The sequence below is a fragment of the Microtus pennsylvanicus genome, chromosome 11 (assembly GCF_037038515.1).
Source record: "Microtus pennsylvanicus isolate mMicPen1 chromosome 11, mMicPen1.hap1, whole genome shotgun sequence".
NCBI lineage: Eukaryota > Metazoa > Chordata > Mammalia > Rodentia > Cricetidae > Microtus > Microtus pennsylvanicus.
Window position 1 is genome coordinate 46,942,010 of NC_134589.1, and position 15,590 is coordinate 46,957,599.

The 15,590-nt window shown below is 47.7% G+C and overlaps 1 protein-coding gene across 10 annotated transcripts in view; it reads left to right on the top strand.

The window, feature by feature from the left end:
• The window catches only part of Rap1gap2 (RAP1 GTPase activating protein 2), a 233,374-nt gene that overhangs the window by 109,959 nt on the left and 107,825 nt on the right, over positions 1-15,590 (top strand). Inside the window, exon 1 of one of the 10 annotated variants that reach the window (XM_075991702.1) lies at positions 13,232-13,463. The exons of the other annotated variants lie outside the window; for them this stretch is intronic. Within the exon in view, the coding sequence (XP_075847817.1) occupies positions 13,255-13,463 (209 nt within the window). The 5' untranslated portion in view covers positions 13,232-13,254. Of the gene's footprint in view, positions 1-13,231; positions 13,464-15,590 lie in introns of those variants that run through there. 10 annotated transcript variants of the gene reach the window in all.

A 15,590-nucleotide genomic window follows, 5' to 3' on the forward strand; every position in this document is an offset into this window, starting at 1 on the left:
GGCGTCTACCAAACTTGATGGGAACTATTCGAAAAGAAATTGTTCTTGTATTGAATAGTCACAGACCGCTTTTCTTTTCACCTTTTTCTAAATGACACAGTGTGACACTGTTTTCATAGCACCGCCGTTTAGCCATCAAGAGTCATTAAGAGACGGTTTAGAGTTTGGGGAAGAATCATGTAGGTTTTACAGAAGGAAGTATTGGTTGGGGTGATTCTGGGGAAACCCAAAATTCCCTCCAGAATCACCCCCCCACAGCCACAGAAGGGTTACTCTCTGTAGTATTTGCATAAAGAAACTTCAAATGGATGTGTAAAAATCATTTCAGGGGACAACAGGAACTGGATAGATTGGAACAAAGATAAGGCAAAGTAGGGGCTTGGCGAGTTGGTTCAGTGACTCGAGCACTGACTGTCCTTCCAGAGGACCTGGGTTTGATTCCCAGCGCCCACATGGTGGCTCACAACTGCCTCTGATTCCAGTTCCAGCACCCTCTTTGGGCTTTTATGGGTATTAGGCATTCATGTGGTACACAGACATATTATACATGTAAAATAGTAATAAAAAAGATATGACAGTAGGTTTTCTAAAATTTTTGGATTTTGAACAACATAGTGTATTAGCTGTTCACATATCAACAGACCAGCTTCCTCTCAGGATGGTGGGTAGGCAGTTCTGGAATTAGACGTTAGTGATGCCTGGCTGTGCAGCACCCTGATCAATTAAAAAAGATATACTCATTTAACATTTAAGAATTTATTTTTACTTTTGAGAGTATAATTACATAATTTCTCTCTTCCTTTTCCTCCCTCTACCTTCCCATATACCCCTCCCTGCTGTCTATCAAAATCATGGCCTCATTTTTCATTAATTGTTATTACATGAGTATGTGAATATGTATAGACATATAACCCTAAATATAACCTGACCAGCCTATGTAATATTACTTGTGTGTATATGTTTTCAGGGCTGAGCTGCTGGCATTAGACAACCAGTCGGTGTGCTCTTCCGTGGGGAGGGCTTGGTCCCACTCTCAGTGTTCCGTACTTGCCTGTAGTTCTTTGTCCAGGGTTGAGGCCTTGCGAGCTGTTCCCCTTCCATGTCATCCTGTCTGTCCTTCCATGTCAGCCTGTCTGTCCTTCCATGTCAGCCTGTCCATCTTTCCATGTCAGCCTGTCCGTCTTTCCATGTCAGCCTGTCTGTCCTTCCATGTCAGCCTGTCCGTCTTTCCATGTCAGCCTGTCTGTCCTTCCATGTCAGCCTGTCCGTCTTTCCATGTCAGCCTGTCTGTCCTTCCAGGTTAGCCTGTCGTCTGTCCTTCTATGTTAGTCTGTCTTTTGTCCATGTCAGCCTGTCTGGCGGTGTCCTCCTTGTTCAGGTCCTCTTTAGGCAGTCATGTTGATGAGACTTGATGGTTGTAGCGTCTGAGTTTCCTAGGAGATAAAATCTCACCGTAAACCCCCTATTTGTTACTCTGCCTTTTACAATCTTTCCAGGCCCTTTTCGTCAGTGTTCCCTGAGCCTTAGGTGTGGGAGTTTTGTAAATGTATCCATTGGGACTGGGCCACAGCATTCTTTTTATTTGTTTGTATTTTGGGACAGGGTTTCCAAATCCCAGTCCTGGCTGGCCTGGAACTCACTCTGTAGACCAGGCTGGCCTTGAACTCAGAGATCCTCCTGCCTCTGCCTCCCAAGTGCTGGGATTAGAGGCATGCGCCACCACCACCTGCCTGCCAGAGCATTCTTTATGGCACTGAGTATATTTTAAAATGGCCGAGATGGGTTATGCTATGACTATCTTATATTTATTTTTATTACACCTGTGTGTGTGTGTGTGTGTGTGTGTGTGTGTGTGTGTGTGTGTGTACACACAAGGTTATAAAGCCATCCCCGCTGACCAGGCACAGCCTGCTGTATACTACTCTGGCTCACTCCTTCCCTTCCCTGCCTTCTGCAATGCACCTGGTTTGGCCTGGTCTCCAAGCCCTTATAGTGAAGGCTTCTGCTGCGCCCTGGTCCTCCTTGGCTTGATACTGAAAGCTAGTGTATGATGAGGACCCAGAGGGAATGAGACAGACTGCCCCATGCCTGGTACTCATAGTTCAACCCAGAAGACAGGCACTTAACTGGTCATTACAAGGGCTGGGGGCGGGGACAGCAGCAGAAGAGAGCACCTGGGCCTAGAATAGACACCCCTGTTTGACATCTCGAGGAAGGGCCATTGCACCAGAGATCCAGAGGTGAACAGGACATAGGTAGACAAGATCTGGACAATGGTGGCTCTGGGAAGGAGAGAAGCATGGGCTGTCGACTGATGTGCCAGTGAGAATGGCCAGCTGGAGAAATCGGTGGTCATTCAGCCTAGGTGAGGAGAGCAGGCAGAAGGTGTGTGGGGGAGGGGTGTGGAGTGAAGCAGGATGGGGCATTGAGCGGGTCAGAGTTAAGTTTAACTCTAAGGATGGAGGGAGCCATCGGCGGGAGAAAACCAATCGACCTCATTTTTACTTTTGTCCCTTTGACTTTTGAGATAGAGTTTTGCTAAGGAGCTTAGGTTAGCCTTGAATTCAACATGTGACCCAGATAGGCCTTGAACTCCAAACCCTCCTCCTTCAGCTTCTCGTGTGCTGGGATGCCAGGCAAGCATTCACTCTCTATCCTGGTAGAGTTCATGCCACATACAGTGTGCCATTTTAAATGTCTGTTGATAAACCTTACTGTGGCATTGTTTGTTCTAGAATCTAGATGCTTTAAACTATCTCCTCCATCCTCCAGAGCTCATCATCCAAACAACAATTCTCCTCCTACCAGGCACTCCCCATCCCCCCTCCTGCCCCTGGCAGTACCTCTCTGCTTCCTGACTCAATGCCTTGCCTGGTCTGGGCATCTCATAGTAAATGCAGTCATATGATTTGTGGTCTTGTGTGGTCGGCTTCTTTCACTTAGCATAACATTTTTGCGGTTCACCATGCCATGACCTATAATGCTGCTATCTGTCCTGTTAAAGCTGGATAATATCCCGTTGTGTGTCTCTACCGCATTTTGTTTATTCACCTACCCATGCGCACACCTTTGGGTTGTTTCCACATTTTAGCCACTGTTTATAGTGTTGCTATGAGCGTTCATGTGCACATTTTTTTGTTTGAACACCTGTTTTCAATTCTTTTGGCATGGAGCTGCTGGGTCACATGGTAACTCTGTGTTTAACTTTGGAGGAGCAGGCAAACTGGTTTCCAAAGAGGATGTACCATTTCATTTTCTTTCAGCCTTGTGTGCGCTCCTGTGTATCCACTCGTCCTTGCCAACACTTGTTATTTTCTGCTTGCATTTTTTTTTGTTTTACGTTGTGGCCATCCTATAGGCTTTTCCTTTAGGGAAGATCACTGTGTCTTTCCTTCCTGGAGAATGGATTGGGTTGGGGCCCACGGGATGGAGATAGTTAGCATGTGACTCCTGTTGCCTGGGTGACAGATGATGACATGACAGAGGTAATAGGTAAAGAAATGGGAGCAGTCTAGGGGGTGGTGAGGCCCAAGTGCCATCAAAGGCTCAAGCATGGCCTCTTTATGTCGTGTCCCCAGGGGGTCGTCCAGTGCTGGAACATGGCGGGTGCTTTATTCCGTGGAACAAATGCTAGATGTGGACGTTGATGCTCTTTGTGCCTAGACTGTGGGCACCTCCCACACTTTTCGATGGTTCCCTTGGTCTTGGAGAGGAGGACCAAGGAGAGGTCTTCGGTGGGAGACTGCAGGGTGACCTTGGGGCTGGATATTCAAAAGATATAAGGACTACCCTTTCTTTCTTTATAAGGAAAAGTAAAAAAAATATTATTTGCAAAGGTGTTTTGTCTGTGTGCATGTCCATGTACCATGTGTGTGTGCCTGGTGCCCGAGGAGGCAAGGTGAGGATGTTGGATTCCTGGGACTGTAGTTACAGATGGTTGTGAGCTGCCATGTCATTGATGGGAATGGAACTCAGGTCTTCTGGAAGAGCAACCAGTGCTCTTAACCACTGAACCCTCTCTCCAGCCCATTCTTCTTCTTCCCTTTTTTATAGGTGTGAACCGGGCTCTTGTGTGTGTTAGGAAGATGCCCTGCCACTGTCTAACCTCCTTTCTGTCCTCATCTCCATGTCCCTCAAGTCCTGAAGGGACATGTGAGCAGGGCCAGGGACGGAGACAGGGCCTCTTGGGTGGTCCGATGACCTTAGGGGCATCTTCCTGGATCGTCCCTCTATTCCTCCTCTTTCCACCACGCCCACAAATCTCTCCGTTCAGTCCTCTGTTCGCATTTTCTGCTTCTTCTCTCGCCTGTGTTTGTAAATCTCCAAGACAAACACATTTTTATGAATCTTATTTGTCTCCCCCATCTGTAGCTCAGAGCAAGATAAAGATGTTTGCTTCAGTGCTAGATTTAGAGCTTTGGGTAGTAGTCGGCCCTGTTCCTGCTGTCTGCAGGTAACGTGGCATACACTCCAGGAGGCTACATGTGGCTGGGGTCCTTGCCACCCTGGTCTCTGCTCCTCTGATAGGTGGTGATAGCCATTTACACTTGCTCCTTGATCACCCTCTGGTCCAGAGAGAGACCCAGGAAGAGCACAAGAGGTTGGAGACTTCAGCCAGTCTCTGGGACACAGAAAGAACTGGAAAGGATGTTGTGGTCACCCCTTGGCCTTGGTGGACAATGGGATCCTGTCAGATGCAGCCTCTGCTCAATTCCTCTCCCCCGGGAGAAGAGGTGAGACCTTTGCTGGGCCAATCAATCAGGAATTGATTTGTTAACAGTGTTGAGGTGTGTGTGTGTCTGTTGGTCTGAGGAACATGGGATGCCATTCCTGGAAGCTTCTAGTGTGAAGTGCAAATAAGAACTGCTTCCTTTTGGCTACGAGTGGGCAGAGGGCACTAATTATAATGTAGTGTAAGTGTGCACTAATGGTACTGAGTATAGTGTGTGTAAGTGTGCACTGAAGGCACTGAGTGCAGTGTGTGTACGTGTGCACTAGGGCCCTGAGTGTAGTGTGTGTACGTGTGCACTAGGGCCCTGAGTGCAGTGTGTGTACATGTGCACTAGGGCCTTGAGTGTAGTGTGTGTACGTGTGCACTAGGGCCCTGAGTGTAGTGTGTGTACATGTGCACTAGGGCCCTGAGTGTAGTGTGTGTACGTGTGCACTAGGGCCCTGAGTGCAGTGTGTGTACGTGTGCACTAGGGCCCTGAGTGCAGTGTGTGTACGTGTGCACTAGGGCCCTGAGTGCAGTGTGTGTACGTGTGCACTAGGGCCCTGAGTGCAGTGTGTACGTGTGCACTAGGGCCCTGAGTGTAGTGTGTGTACGTGTGCACTAGGGCCCTGAGTGCAGTGTATGTAAGTGTGCACTAGGACACTGAATATAATGTCTTACCGTGGGCTGGGAGAACAGGGAGAGGGGCAAAGAGAACACAGCTCAGGGTTGCGTGCTGCATCGTCCTTTTGTCCGTTCTGTCCTTTCTTCCTTCTGCTCCTTCCTTCCATCCAGCATATGCAGGTGGTTCAGGCCAAGCCTTCTAGTTAGAGTTCTGGATTTAAGGTGCAGTTCCTCCACTGACTAGGTGCACTCCTTTATCTAGCCTTCAGCCTCTGCCGTGCCTAGGTCAGCTCCTCCCTAGATGAGAGGAAACTTCATGCTTCATTCTGATCAGCCTCCCAGAGCTGTTTGGCAGAGGAGATGACCGTAGTAAACATAAACACAGTCACCACAAATTGTTATGGCTTCAACCCTCCATATTCAGGGACCACATTCCCGAATTCACTCAACCATAGATTCAAAGATTCAAAGTATTTGAAAACACACACACACACACACACACACACACACACACACACACACACACACACGCAATGCACGCACATAATCACAGACTTACTGAGTATGTGCAGAATTTTTTCCCATGTTCCTTAAACAAAATAACAACTCCATACTTTGCCTTTGTTCAGCATTATAGGTAGAAATGTCTTTTTTTTTTTTTTTTTTGGTTTTTCGAGACAGGGTTTCTCTGTGGTTTTGGAGCCTGTCCTGGAACTAGCTCTTGTAGACCAGGCTGGTCTCGAACTCACAGAGATCTGCCTGCCTCTGCCTCCCAAGTGCTGGGATTAAAGGCGTGCACCACCACCACCCGGTAGAAATGTCTTAAGGTGGACGGGAGGAGTCTGGAGAGATGGCTCAGGGCACTCATTTGACAGATCATAACTCTAACACTAATTTCAGGGGATCTGATGCCCTCTTCTGCCATCCACACATATCAGGCATATATGTGGTTCTTAAACACGCAGGGAAAATACCCATACACATAAAATAGTAAAAATTTTAAAAAGTGATGACAGGATATACCTGGGTTACATGAAAATGAGCAAGCAGGTGTTTTTTTTTGAGGGTTTGCAGTGTAGGAATGAACCTTGGAAGCCACAAGAAGTTGGTGAGGCAGTCCCTGCTCTGAGTGCCCACAGCCTGGTATGTAAATAAACCCAATTCTGGAAGGCTCTGCCCAGAAGGCTTCTTCATGCCTTTCCCTGGGGCACTCATTCAGGAGCTCTTCTTTCCACAGAGTCTCCAGATGTTCCAAGAAGCCAGGTGATTTGTGGGTGCATGCCAGAGGTCAGCAGAGCTGAGGCCATGTGCCCTCTGGGTCCTGAAGCTGTGACCAGCTCCTCTAGCGGGAAGAGGCTCTGTGACCCCCTCCTGTGCCTGTACTGAGTTCCTTGCTTAGGGGATTAAGTTATGCCTGTTTGCTTAGATAACTTTTTGGCTCGCCTAGAAGTGGTCTCTTCCTGTCATCATTTGGTCTTGCAAACTGGGGCACAGAGTGGATCTGAGAGGGGGAGACAGAGGCCCTGGGCAGGGATCCTTCATTTTCACTGGCTCCTGCTGCCTGCAGAGGCTGCTTTCAGTGCCCCTGGGGGAGAACCCTTGCCTCTAGGGCAGACCCTTCAGCCTTATTGACATTGATGTATCATCTTGTCACTTAAGTGACCAGGGCAGCTAGAAATGATTCAGCAGGAAGGCCCCATGTGGCAGTCTTTTCTCAGCCATGATTCCCTACGGCAGGCACTAGAGCTGCTCTCTGGGGCCTGACACTGTCCTTTGATGTGTCACTTCAGAAAAAACAGAAAAGCAGATGTGGCAGGGCCCCTACCCCCACCTGGGCCACTTTCTTAGATGCCCCTTGATTCTCTGAAAAGAATTTTCTCTTATGAGTATTTATTTATGTTTACAACAGAATGTGAAGGTAGATGGGGGTTGGCAAGATGGTTTAGCAGGTAAAGATGGCTGCTACCAAACCCGAGGACCTGTGTTTGTGTTCAGGGACCCACATGATGAATCGGAAGAACTGACTCTCATAAGGTGTCCTTTCGCTCCTGTGTGCACCATGGCACATGTATGCCTCCTCTGCAATAAATAAATGAAAAGAAAATTAAAAGAAATGTAAAGATCAGAGAAATAGGATGATAGCCACCAGGGTCTTACCCTGCGAGGCAAATAATGCCCTACTTCAGTGTTTTCAATCTTCCTAGCCTTTAAATACAGTTCCTCATGTTGTGGTGACTCGCAGCCATAAAATTATTTTTGTTGCTACTTCATAACTATTAATTTTGGTACCATTATGAATTGTAATGTAAATATATGAAATATGACCCTGGGTTGTTTGACTCCATGTTGAGAACCATTTTTTCTACTACAAGCTACATTCTCTGCCCTTGTGATTTTGAGACAAGTCTCACTATGAAGCTCAGTCTGGTCTCAAACTCACAATCTTCCAGATGTTGGCTCTTAGCTGAAGTGCAGGAGTTATAACATGACTTGATAGGCATTTAACAGATGAAAAAGTACCATTCGTAGGCTGTTGAGTTGGCTCAGCTGTTAAGAGCACTTGTTGCTCTTGTGGAGGACCCAGGTTTCATTTCCAGCACCCAATGGCAGCTCACCACTATCTGTATCTTCATACTGTTGTAGGCACCAGGCACCCACCTAGTGCTCACACATCGCTGCAGGCAAGACACTCATGAACATAATAATAAAGCAATCAAAAAATATTCTCTTAAAACAAGATGTTGGATGTGGTAGTGCATGTCTCTTTAATTTGTCCCAGCTTACTGGAGGCCAAGGCAGATAGATCTCTGTGTGTTCCAGGCCAGCTTAGTCTGTATTTATAGTAAGACTCTGTCTTGAAAAAAGGAATTAAAAAAAGAAAGATTAAGAAGGCGATTCTCACCCCAGGTGCTTTGGACATCAGGTGTGTCTAGGAAGGTGTCCCCAAGGCGTTGAGCTACCCTTTCCCAACAGAGGGGTTAATGAACGACCCCAGAGCTCCAGCAGACCAGGGTAGAGGGGAGTCCACCAAAACCCATCTTCTACTGCCCTTTCAAGTCCCAGATCAGTTAGGCTCTGCGAGCTCTGGTTTCTTCTGTAAAATGGGAGACTCATTTTCTGTCTGTGCCATAGACTGTTTGAAAAGATCAAATGAAACAGTATACTCAAAGCATTTAACACAGTGGCAGGTAAATGTTAGCTGATGGGGGTTAGGGAAGGTACTCTTGTTATTTCTGCAGTTAGCTATGGAGAGGAGGAAGCTAAGGAGGGATGTGAGGTTAATAACAGTCCATATTGCCAGGGAAAGGGGTGAACTCTGCTTCATACTGTTGAGCCTGGCTGAGGTAGTGGTGGTGGGCAGACCATTTACAGAGGAGGCTAGATTGAACTTAGTTCCCTAGCTGTCAGATCTGGGAACTTCTTGTTTACTCATTCCCAGTTCATTCAGTACCAGACATCATGCTGGGGACAGACAGTGGGTGGTATCCCCAAGGCAGACCAGCTGAAGGGCAGGGGCCTCTGGTGTGGCTTTTTGCTTGTCATCCTGAGTCTTGCTTATGCAGTGGTGGTCTCTTCTGCCAAACCCTTTCCTTAGCCCTCCAGCCACGGAGTATGGCAAGATCTTCCAGCAAGGCCTGTGAGCTTTCATTGTTCTTCCCTAGGAAGGAAGAGGGCAGCGCTGGAAGAGGGAGAGCTTTGATGTCCCTGGTTTGACTCGTAGGTGGTGGCTCTGAGTGTGTTATTATGCTGAGGTGACCGTCCTGGTCACTATGGGTTGAGTTTTCAGTGCTTGGGTGCCAGGCTGTAGGTGGAGCCCCTCGTCCTTGACATTTATCTTCCAGTGTTGGACCAGGGCCACAAGCAAAGAAAGGCAGATGTGAGCATGGGCCTTGTGCTCTGTCTCAGGACTGGGAAAGCTTAGGTGTCCGTCCCTCTAATCACCTGTCAATCGACTAGACCTGACATGCTCACCATAACGTGCTGAGCCATCACCATGTGACTGTTTCTGGTTCAGCCAGGGGTGGAAACCCCTAATCTAATGTCACTTGTTCAGAAGAGTTAAGATTTGGGAAATGGTTTTAGAGTGGAGTGAAGGGATGGTGTGGCCGAGACAGAGACTTCTCAACATCCAGTGTCAATTCCCAGTACACCAGTCTTTTGTCTATGCATGCCATCCAATAGTCTGTGTTTACTTATTATGACAGTGTAAATATGGTTAACAAGCCATGGAACAAACTACAATTAAATTTCCTTTTGTGGGTAACTTTTTATTTTTCCTGGAATTAAGGATTAATTCATGTTTCCAGGTCTCCAAAGTAACAAGGTTTTCCATGTGTCTTCCTGTATTTGTTTTATTATTGTGATTTATTTTATTATAACAGTTTTTCCCCCTTAAAAGCTTGAACCTATTTATTTTATTCTATATATTTTTTTCCTAACAAGGGACCTTATTTCTAGAACCTTCTGTCCTTGAATAAATGGTTGCTTTTTAATGATAGCCTCCCAAGAAAGGACATAAGAAGTTTTGGTATCTATTGTTCCAAAATAGATATCTTAGAATATCATTATTCTACTCTCATAGTTGGTTGATAGTTAGCCAGTTAAATTTTATATAAAATAGAAAAATTTATATCCAAATCATTTCAAAAAGTTTGATATCCTTACATTCTAGAGTTGACACTGCAAAGTTTGATGACATATGTTCATATCCTTCTGCGTAGATATTTATTCCCTGGAGTCACTGAATTTTTTTTATCCATGTGTCCTGAGTGTTTGGGTAGATCTTGTGTCATTCATTGCCCTGGGCACTTGGACCAAGAGGCTCAGGACCCACTGGGAAACGTTCTTGCTTTGTTTCTCTGATAATTTTATCCTGTTATGGTAGAATAATCATTTTGCCGTGCTCATACCCTGTGGATTGGAGATTTGGCTAGGGCACATTGAAGATGCATGCTGGTGCCAGTCTCTACTTCCTTTTCTTTTCTCATTTTTTCTTTTTTGTTTTTTTTTTTTTTGTTTTGTTTTGTTTTTTCGAGACAGGGTTTCTCTGTAGCTTTAGAGGTTGTCCTGGAACTAGCTCTTGTAGACCAGGCTGGCCTCGAACTCACAAGAGATCCGCCTGCCTCTGCCTCCCGAGTGCTGGGATTAAAGGCGTGCGCCACCACCGCCCGGCTCTTTTTTGTTTTTTTTGAGACAGCATTTCTCTGTGGAGCCCTGGCCATCTTAGAACTCACTCTGTAGACTAGGTTGACCTCAAACTCAGAGATCTGCCTGCCTCTGCCTCCCAAGTGCTGGGATTCAAGGCATGCACCACCACCGCCCAGCTGCCAGACTCTTTTCACTGGGACCTCATCTTTCCGGCTCAGGTATTGGAGGTGGCTGGGACACTCCACTGGGGACATATGTTAGAGGCTTTGACTCTGGCTCAGTTCCCAGGTTCTCATCCTCGTGGCATCTGCTGAGCCCGAAATGACCAAGATAGTTTCTTCTTGTGCTAGGGACTAGGGTGTTTGGAACATCTGGGAACTGGCCGTGTGTCTCTCTCCATACGGTCTGTCTGTGTGGAGTGACACAGCAGAGAAGTCTCACCGGTAAGCCCTCATGGGCTGCCTTGCTTTTCCTAGAGTAAATGTTCCTAGAGATCAAGGTTGGAAGCTTCGAGAATTCTCGTGACTTAGCCATGGAAGTTAAGTAATGGTATTTCAGTTTTTCTGTCTTGGCCAGAATTGAATAATTAGGACAATTTAAACAAAGGGCATCCAAGGGCATCATTACCAAGGGACATGCCTCACCAGGAGATCAACTTGGGCCTTTTAAAAAATTATTATTACCTCTGTCTCAGAAACTCATTAGTCAAATATTAGGTCCTCTGGTATTTTCATTTTCCCTCCCTAATTCCCCCCTGCATGTGCTAGGGCTAGGCAAATGCTCTACTACACATTACAACCTCAGGTACCCCAATTTTTTACTAATTCCTAAGACCCCTTTTCTTGTACCCTGACCATTCTGTTTTTATTCCATGTGTCACGGTTACAAAATCTTGTCTCACCTCTCTGAGGCTATTAATTCCTGGTAGTTTTTGAAGGTCCCCTGCTTCCTCCCATTGCTCGTTTTCTTAGGGTTCCTCTTGTTTATTTTGACACCATGTTAGAGATTTGCTCAGGTCATGGTTGGCTTTCTCTCTGTGTCCCAGAGTGAGATACTAGGAAGCGAAGCTTAGTAGGGGAAGTTGGCTTGCTGCGTCTGGGCTTCATGCAACGTGATGGGGTGATAGCGGTTGTTAGCAGGCTGACCTAGCCCTTAAAGGAACCCAGATGCTACCTTTTCTTAATGATATTTCACTTTCCCATGGTGGGAGAGATTGGGGAACCAATCAGGCTAGTGGGGAAGTGACTGGGGGTGGGGCTCCAAAGACTTAGCCTTTCTTGTATCTCTCAGTCTCTCTCCCCCTCAATTTTTGGTTCTACATCTCAGGTACAGGGCCTGAGACCTTCCCGGGTTCCTCTGGGGTGAAGCATGCTCTTTTCAGTTGCATCTTTCTTAATGACACGGGTAGCCCCCATCTTGCATTCACTGGCCGTCTTCTGAGCACCCTCTCTTTCATAGGCCGGGCTTCCTCATCCATTACATTTATTTTAGCAATTCAGGCCTTCTCACTGATGTTTTCCGGGGGTTTGGAAGAAGTGAGATAAATGCATGTGGTCAGTCTGACATGTCCATCACAGAAGTCTGAGCTGAAGCTATCTCTGCTTCTACTTCCTAACGGAAGTGAGGGAACATACTTATCACTATTTACAAATGATATTTCATTATGATAAATGTCACACACTCAAACTGCGTGAACCATAAAGCGAACACTCACACCCTTGCCATCCAGGTTAAGAAGTGCTCGTCAGCTAGGGAAAATGCTGATATCCTGCGCCCTTGTGACTTTGTGCGTTTATGTTTGAGTCTGAGGCTGTCTGTGACCTTGTGAGCTGGCTGCCTTTGCTTGGACCATGACGTCGTTCTCAGCTGAGGCCAGGTAGTGGCAAACAGAGGCGCGGACCACGTGAGGGAAGCTGCTCCGTTGGCAGTTTGCAAATGGTGTGGCGAGGGCTGCAGGGCACAGGTGCAGCTGGGTAGGGATGTCTTAAGTGCTGGGCAAATGGAGCTCTGGTCTAGCAGGTGACTTGCCTGCTGTGCCCTCCTTGGTACTTGGCCTCCTCACCTGTTCCTTTTGCTTTTATAGCCCCACCAGCCCTCCTGGGGCTTCCTCTCCTCTTGTGGTCCCCTCCTCTACCTCTGTGCTTCTGGAATCTGCTTCAGGTTAGGCTCCAGTGCTTTCCTCGTCCCACTGTGCCTGAAGCAATTGCCTTATCATCTGCCTTTTGCAATCTCACTTCTTTCTTGTTCGCGCATCATAGTCAAAGCAGTCATCATGCATATTTCTGAAGACAGGATCTTTTGCTGTGTAACCATCGCCTCCTCTCCCTTCAGCTTCCAGACCCTCTTAGCTTTGCCCTTTAACGTCTTAGGAATCAGATGCTTGCGTTCCCTTGGCCATGAGCAGTCTGCTCCTCCCATTTCCTTCCTCTCTCTGCCTCCAGCCTACTCCTCTGCTGCCCTGAAACTCACTTCTTGGAGACAGGCAGAACACCCAGACCCTGTTTTGGAGACCAGCCAGGTAGAGTTAAGATTGCTCAGTGCCCATGCTCACCTACTCTGCTGTCTTTAGACGCCCTTCCCTGCTCTTGTCGCATTCTTCAAAGTTTTCCTTTAACTGGCTGTTTCGCTTTAATGGACTCGCTCTTGGAGGCAACTTTGAGCCATTACCATAAAAGGACAATCAGCATGGCCTGCTCTGAAGAGGTTCCTGTAAAAGCCGGAGTGTTGCAATGCAGACTGTCCCACACCATCTCAGCAGCCAGCAGAGTTGCATGCACCCCACGCAGGGAAGCAGGGCGACGTGGAGGTCCCCCTTTTGCTCGTGGTCAGGGTCATGGACTCTGGAGCCAGACAACCCTAGTTCAAGGCTTGCTCGGCTACTTTCCAGTAACATGACCACGGGCAAGTTGCTTAACCTATCTGAGCCTCAGTTTCCCCATCAGCACAATGGAACCAATAATACTTCGGCCAAAGGATGTTGGTGAGTAGTTAATGAGAAGTCCTTGTGGATTGCTGGTGTCAGCCTTTGGAGGATAGCTGTCCGTCATCCTCTCTTTTACCTTAGCTTATCTCTCAAGCAGGCTCCATGTTCCCTGGACCTCACAGACTTTGTTATGTTTCCTCTGTGTGGGTGTAGAGTGTCACTAGGAAGGTTTGTGCTTTTTGTTTCTGCCTGGATCTTCTTGGATGCTTGGAAATAATCCAGACATCCCGACTCTGCAGAGTCAGCCTGCCTTGATTGCCAAAACTCAAGCTTAGAGGGCAGGAGAGGGCACACACTGGTGCCCCCCCCCCCCAACTCCTGCTGTGGCAGGCAGGCCAGGCTGAGATGCGTTCCTCGTGGTGAAGGGAAAGAACAGTGGAACCGATGTCAGAGAACTGGGGTGCAAAGCCCTCCTCTCTCATTTCCGTGCTGTGACTTGAGGCTCTCACTGGACCCCGGGAGCTCCCGCCTGCTCATGTGTGAGCTATAGTGCTTCAGCCAGCCCTAAAAGTTGCTTGCTCAGCAAAGGCTCACCTTCTCAGGATGGCTTGCCTGTGTGTGTACCCCACAGGCGGTGATTGGCTGCTCACAGCTGGCTGTCCGTGGCTCATTGGTCCTGCGGTGTCTTGTGCCTTCTGGCTGCTCTTTCTCTTACCCTTGTCCCAGTTTAGGGCTTCAAGGTTCTTTAGGGAAGGGCAGGGCCATCTGTAATCAACACATCCAAAGAGATGCTGCAGCCATCTCTCTAACCTCGAGCAGGCTTCCCCAGGTTCCCAGATGCAGGCGTTTCTTGCTACTTGAGTGTGGTTTGTAGTAGGGTCTATGCCTGGCATACCTAACTGTCTCCTGTGCAACCCTGGGCATTTCCCTCCCCAGCCCGAGCCTCTGTTGTTTGTCTACACTTTATGGGAACCTGAGGACTCCATTAGCCCCTTCTTTTCTCCCTTTACATAGGGCACTGCTAGTCAGCAGGTGCTTTGTAAATGTCTGTCAATAAATGTGGAGAGCTTCCTGATATATTTTCTGGGGTTGTGGCTGCTCATTTCTGGCATGTTCAGCTTATGCTGACTTCTCTTAGAAGAAGAGTAAGGAGGCATCTCTGTTATTCTCTAACTATATAATTAAGATATCAGACGGCATCTCCCCAGTTTCTTCCATGTGCTGCTGGTCTCTATCCTTGGACCATGGGATTGAACTGGGCTGGGGTGGGTTGCCATTTGGGAGAGATTCAGGTCACCAAAGGTCCAGCATTGTGCTATGGATCTCTGGATGACCTTAGACTATATGTGAGGATGAGATGGAGCACCCGGGTCAACAACTCTGCTCTTCTGTGCTGTAGGGTTCATCAAGGGACTTTTTCCACTGTACCCTCTCATTCCAGATCTTGTGCCATTGCCTTCTCTGCACTGTTAGTTCTTCAGGGTCCTGCCCTTCTTGGACATTCACCCCAGCATAGCCAGGCGGATCTAAATGCCCCTTGTGCACACTTATGGTATCTGTGCCCCTTTCTCTGTCTTCTCCAGGCTAGGACTGGGGCTCTCACACTCAGCCCCCTAGACTCAGGAACGCCCACATCCAAGTTACTGAGATTTTATATCTGTTCCTGCCTTGGTCCACCTCAGCGCTCTGACTGGCTTCCTGCTCCTTCTCCAGCAGACTTACTTCTGCCAGTTGGAACAACAGCGATCATCTAATGTGTTTCTGTTGTGTACACCCAGATACTGTTCTGAGGACTTTCCAAGCCTTTCTCAGAATGTCAGGGTAGGGAGACTAGCGCCATTTCTGATGAGGAAGCTGACAGGCAGAGAGGGGAAATAAACTGACCACGTCGCTAGTCAGGGCTGATGCTGGGCGTCAAGTTAAGGCCTGTCAGAAACTCACACTAGTGCTCTTGAACTGCTTGCCTCCCTCCCTCAGGGCTGGAGTCTGGCTTTCTAACCTATAAAGTTAGCATGAACTTTAGAAGAGTTTGCTTCCCACCCATAATGACATCGCACCATACCCAGGTGCTGGAATGAGGACCGTGTGAGCATGCTGCTGAGTCCTGGGTCTCTGTAAGTGGCCCGGCAGGTAAGAGCTGCTGTTGCTGTTTCTTCTTCTTCTTCCTCCGCCTCCTCCTGCTCC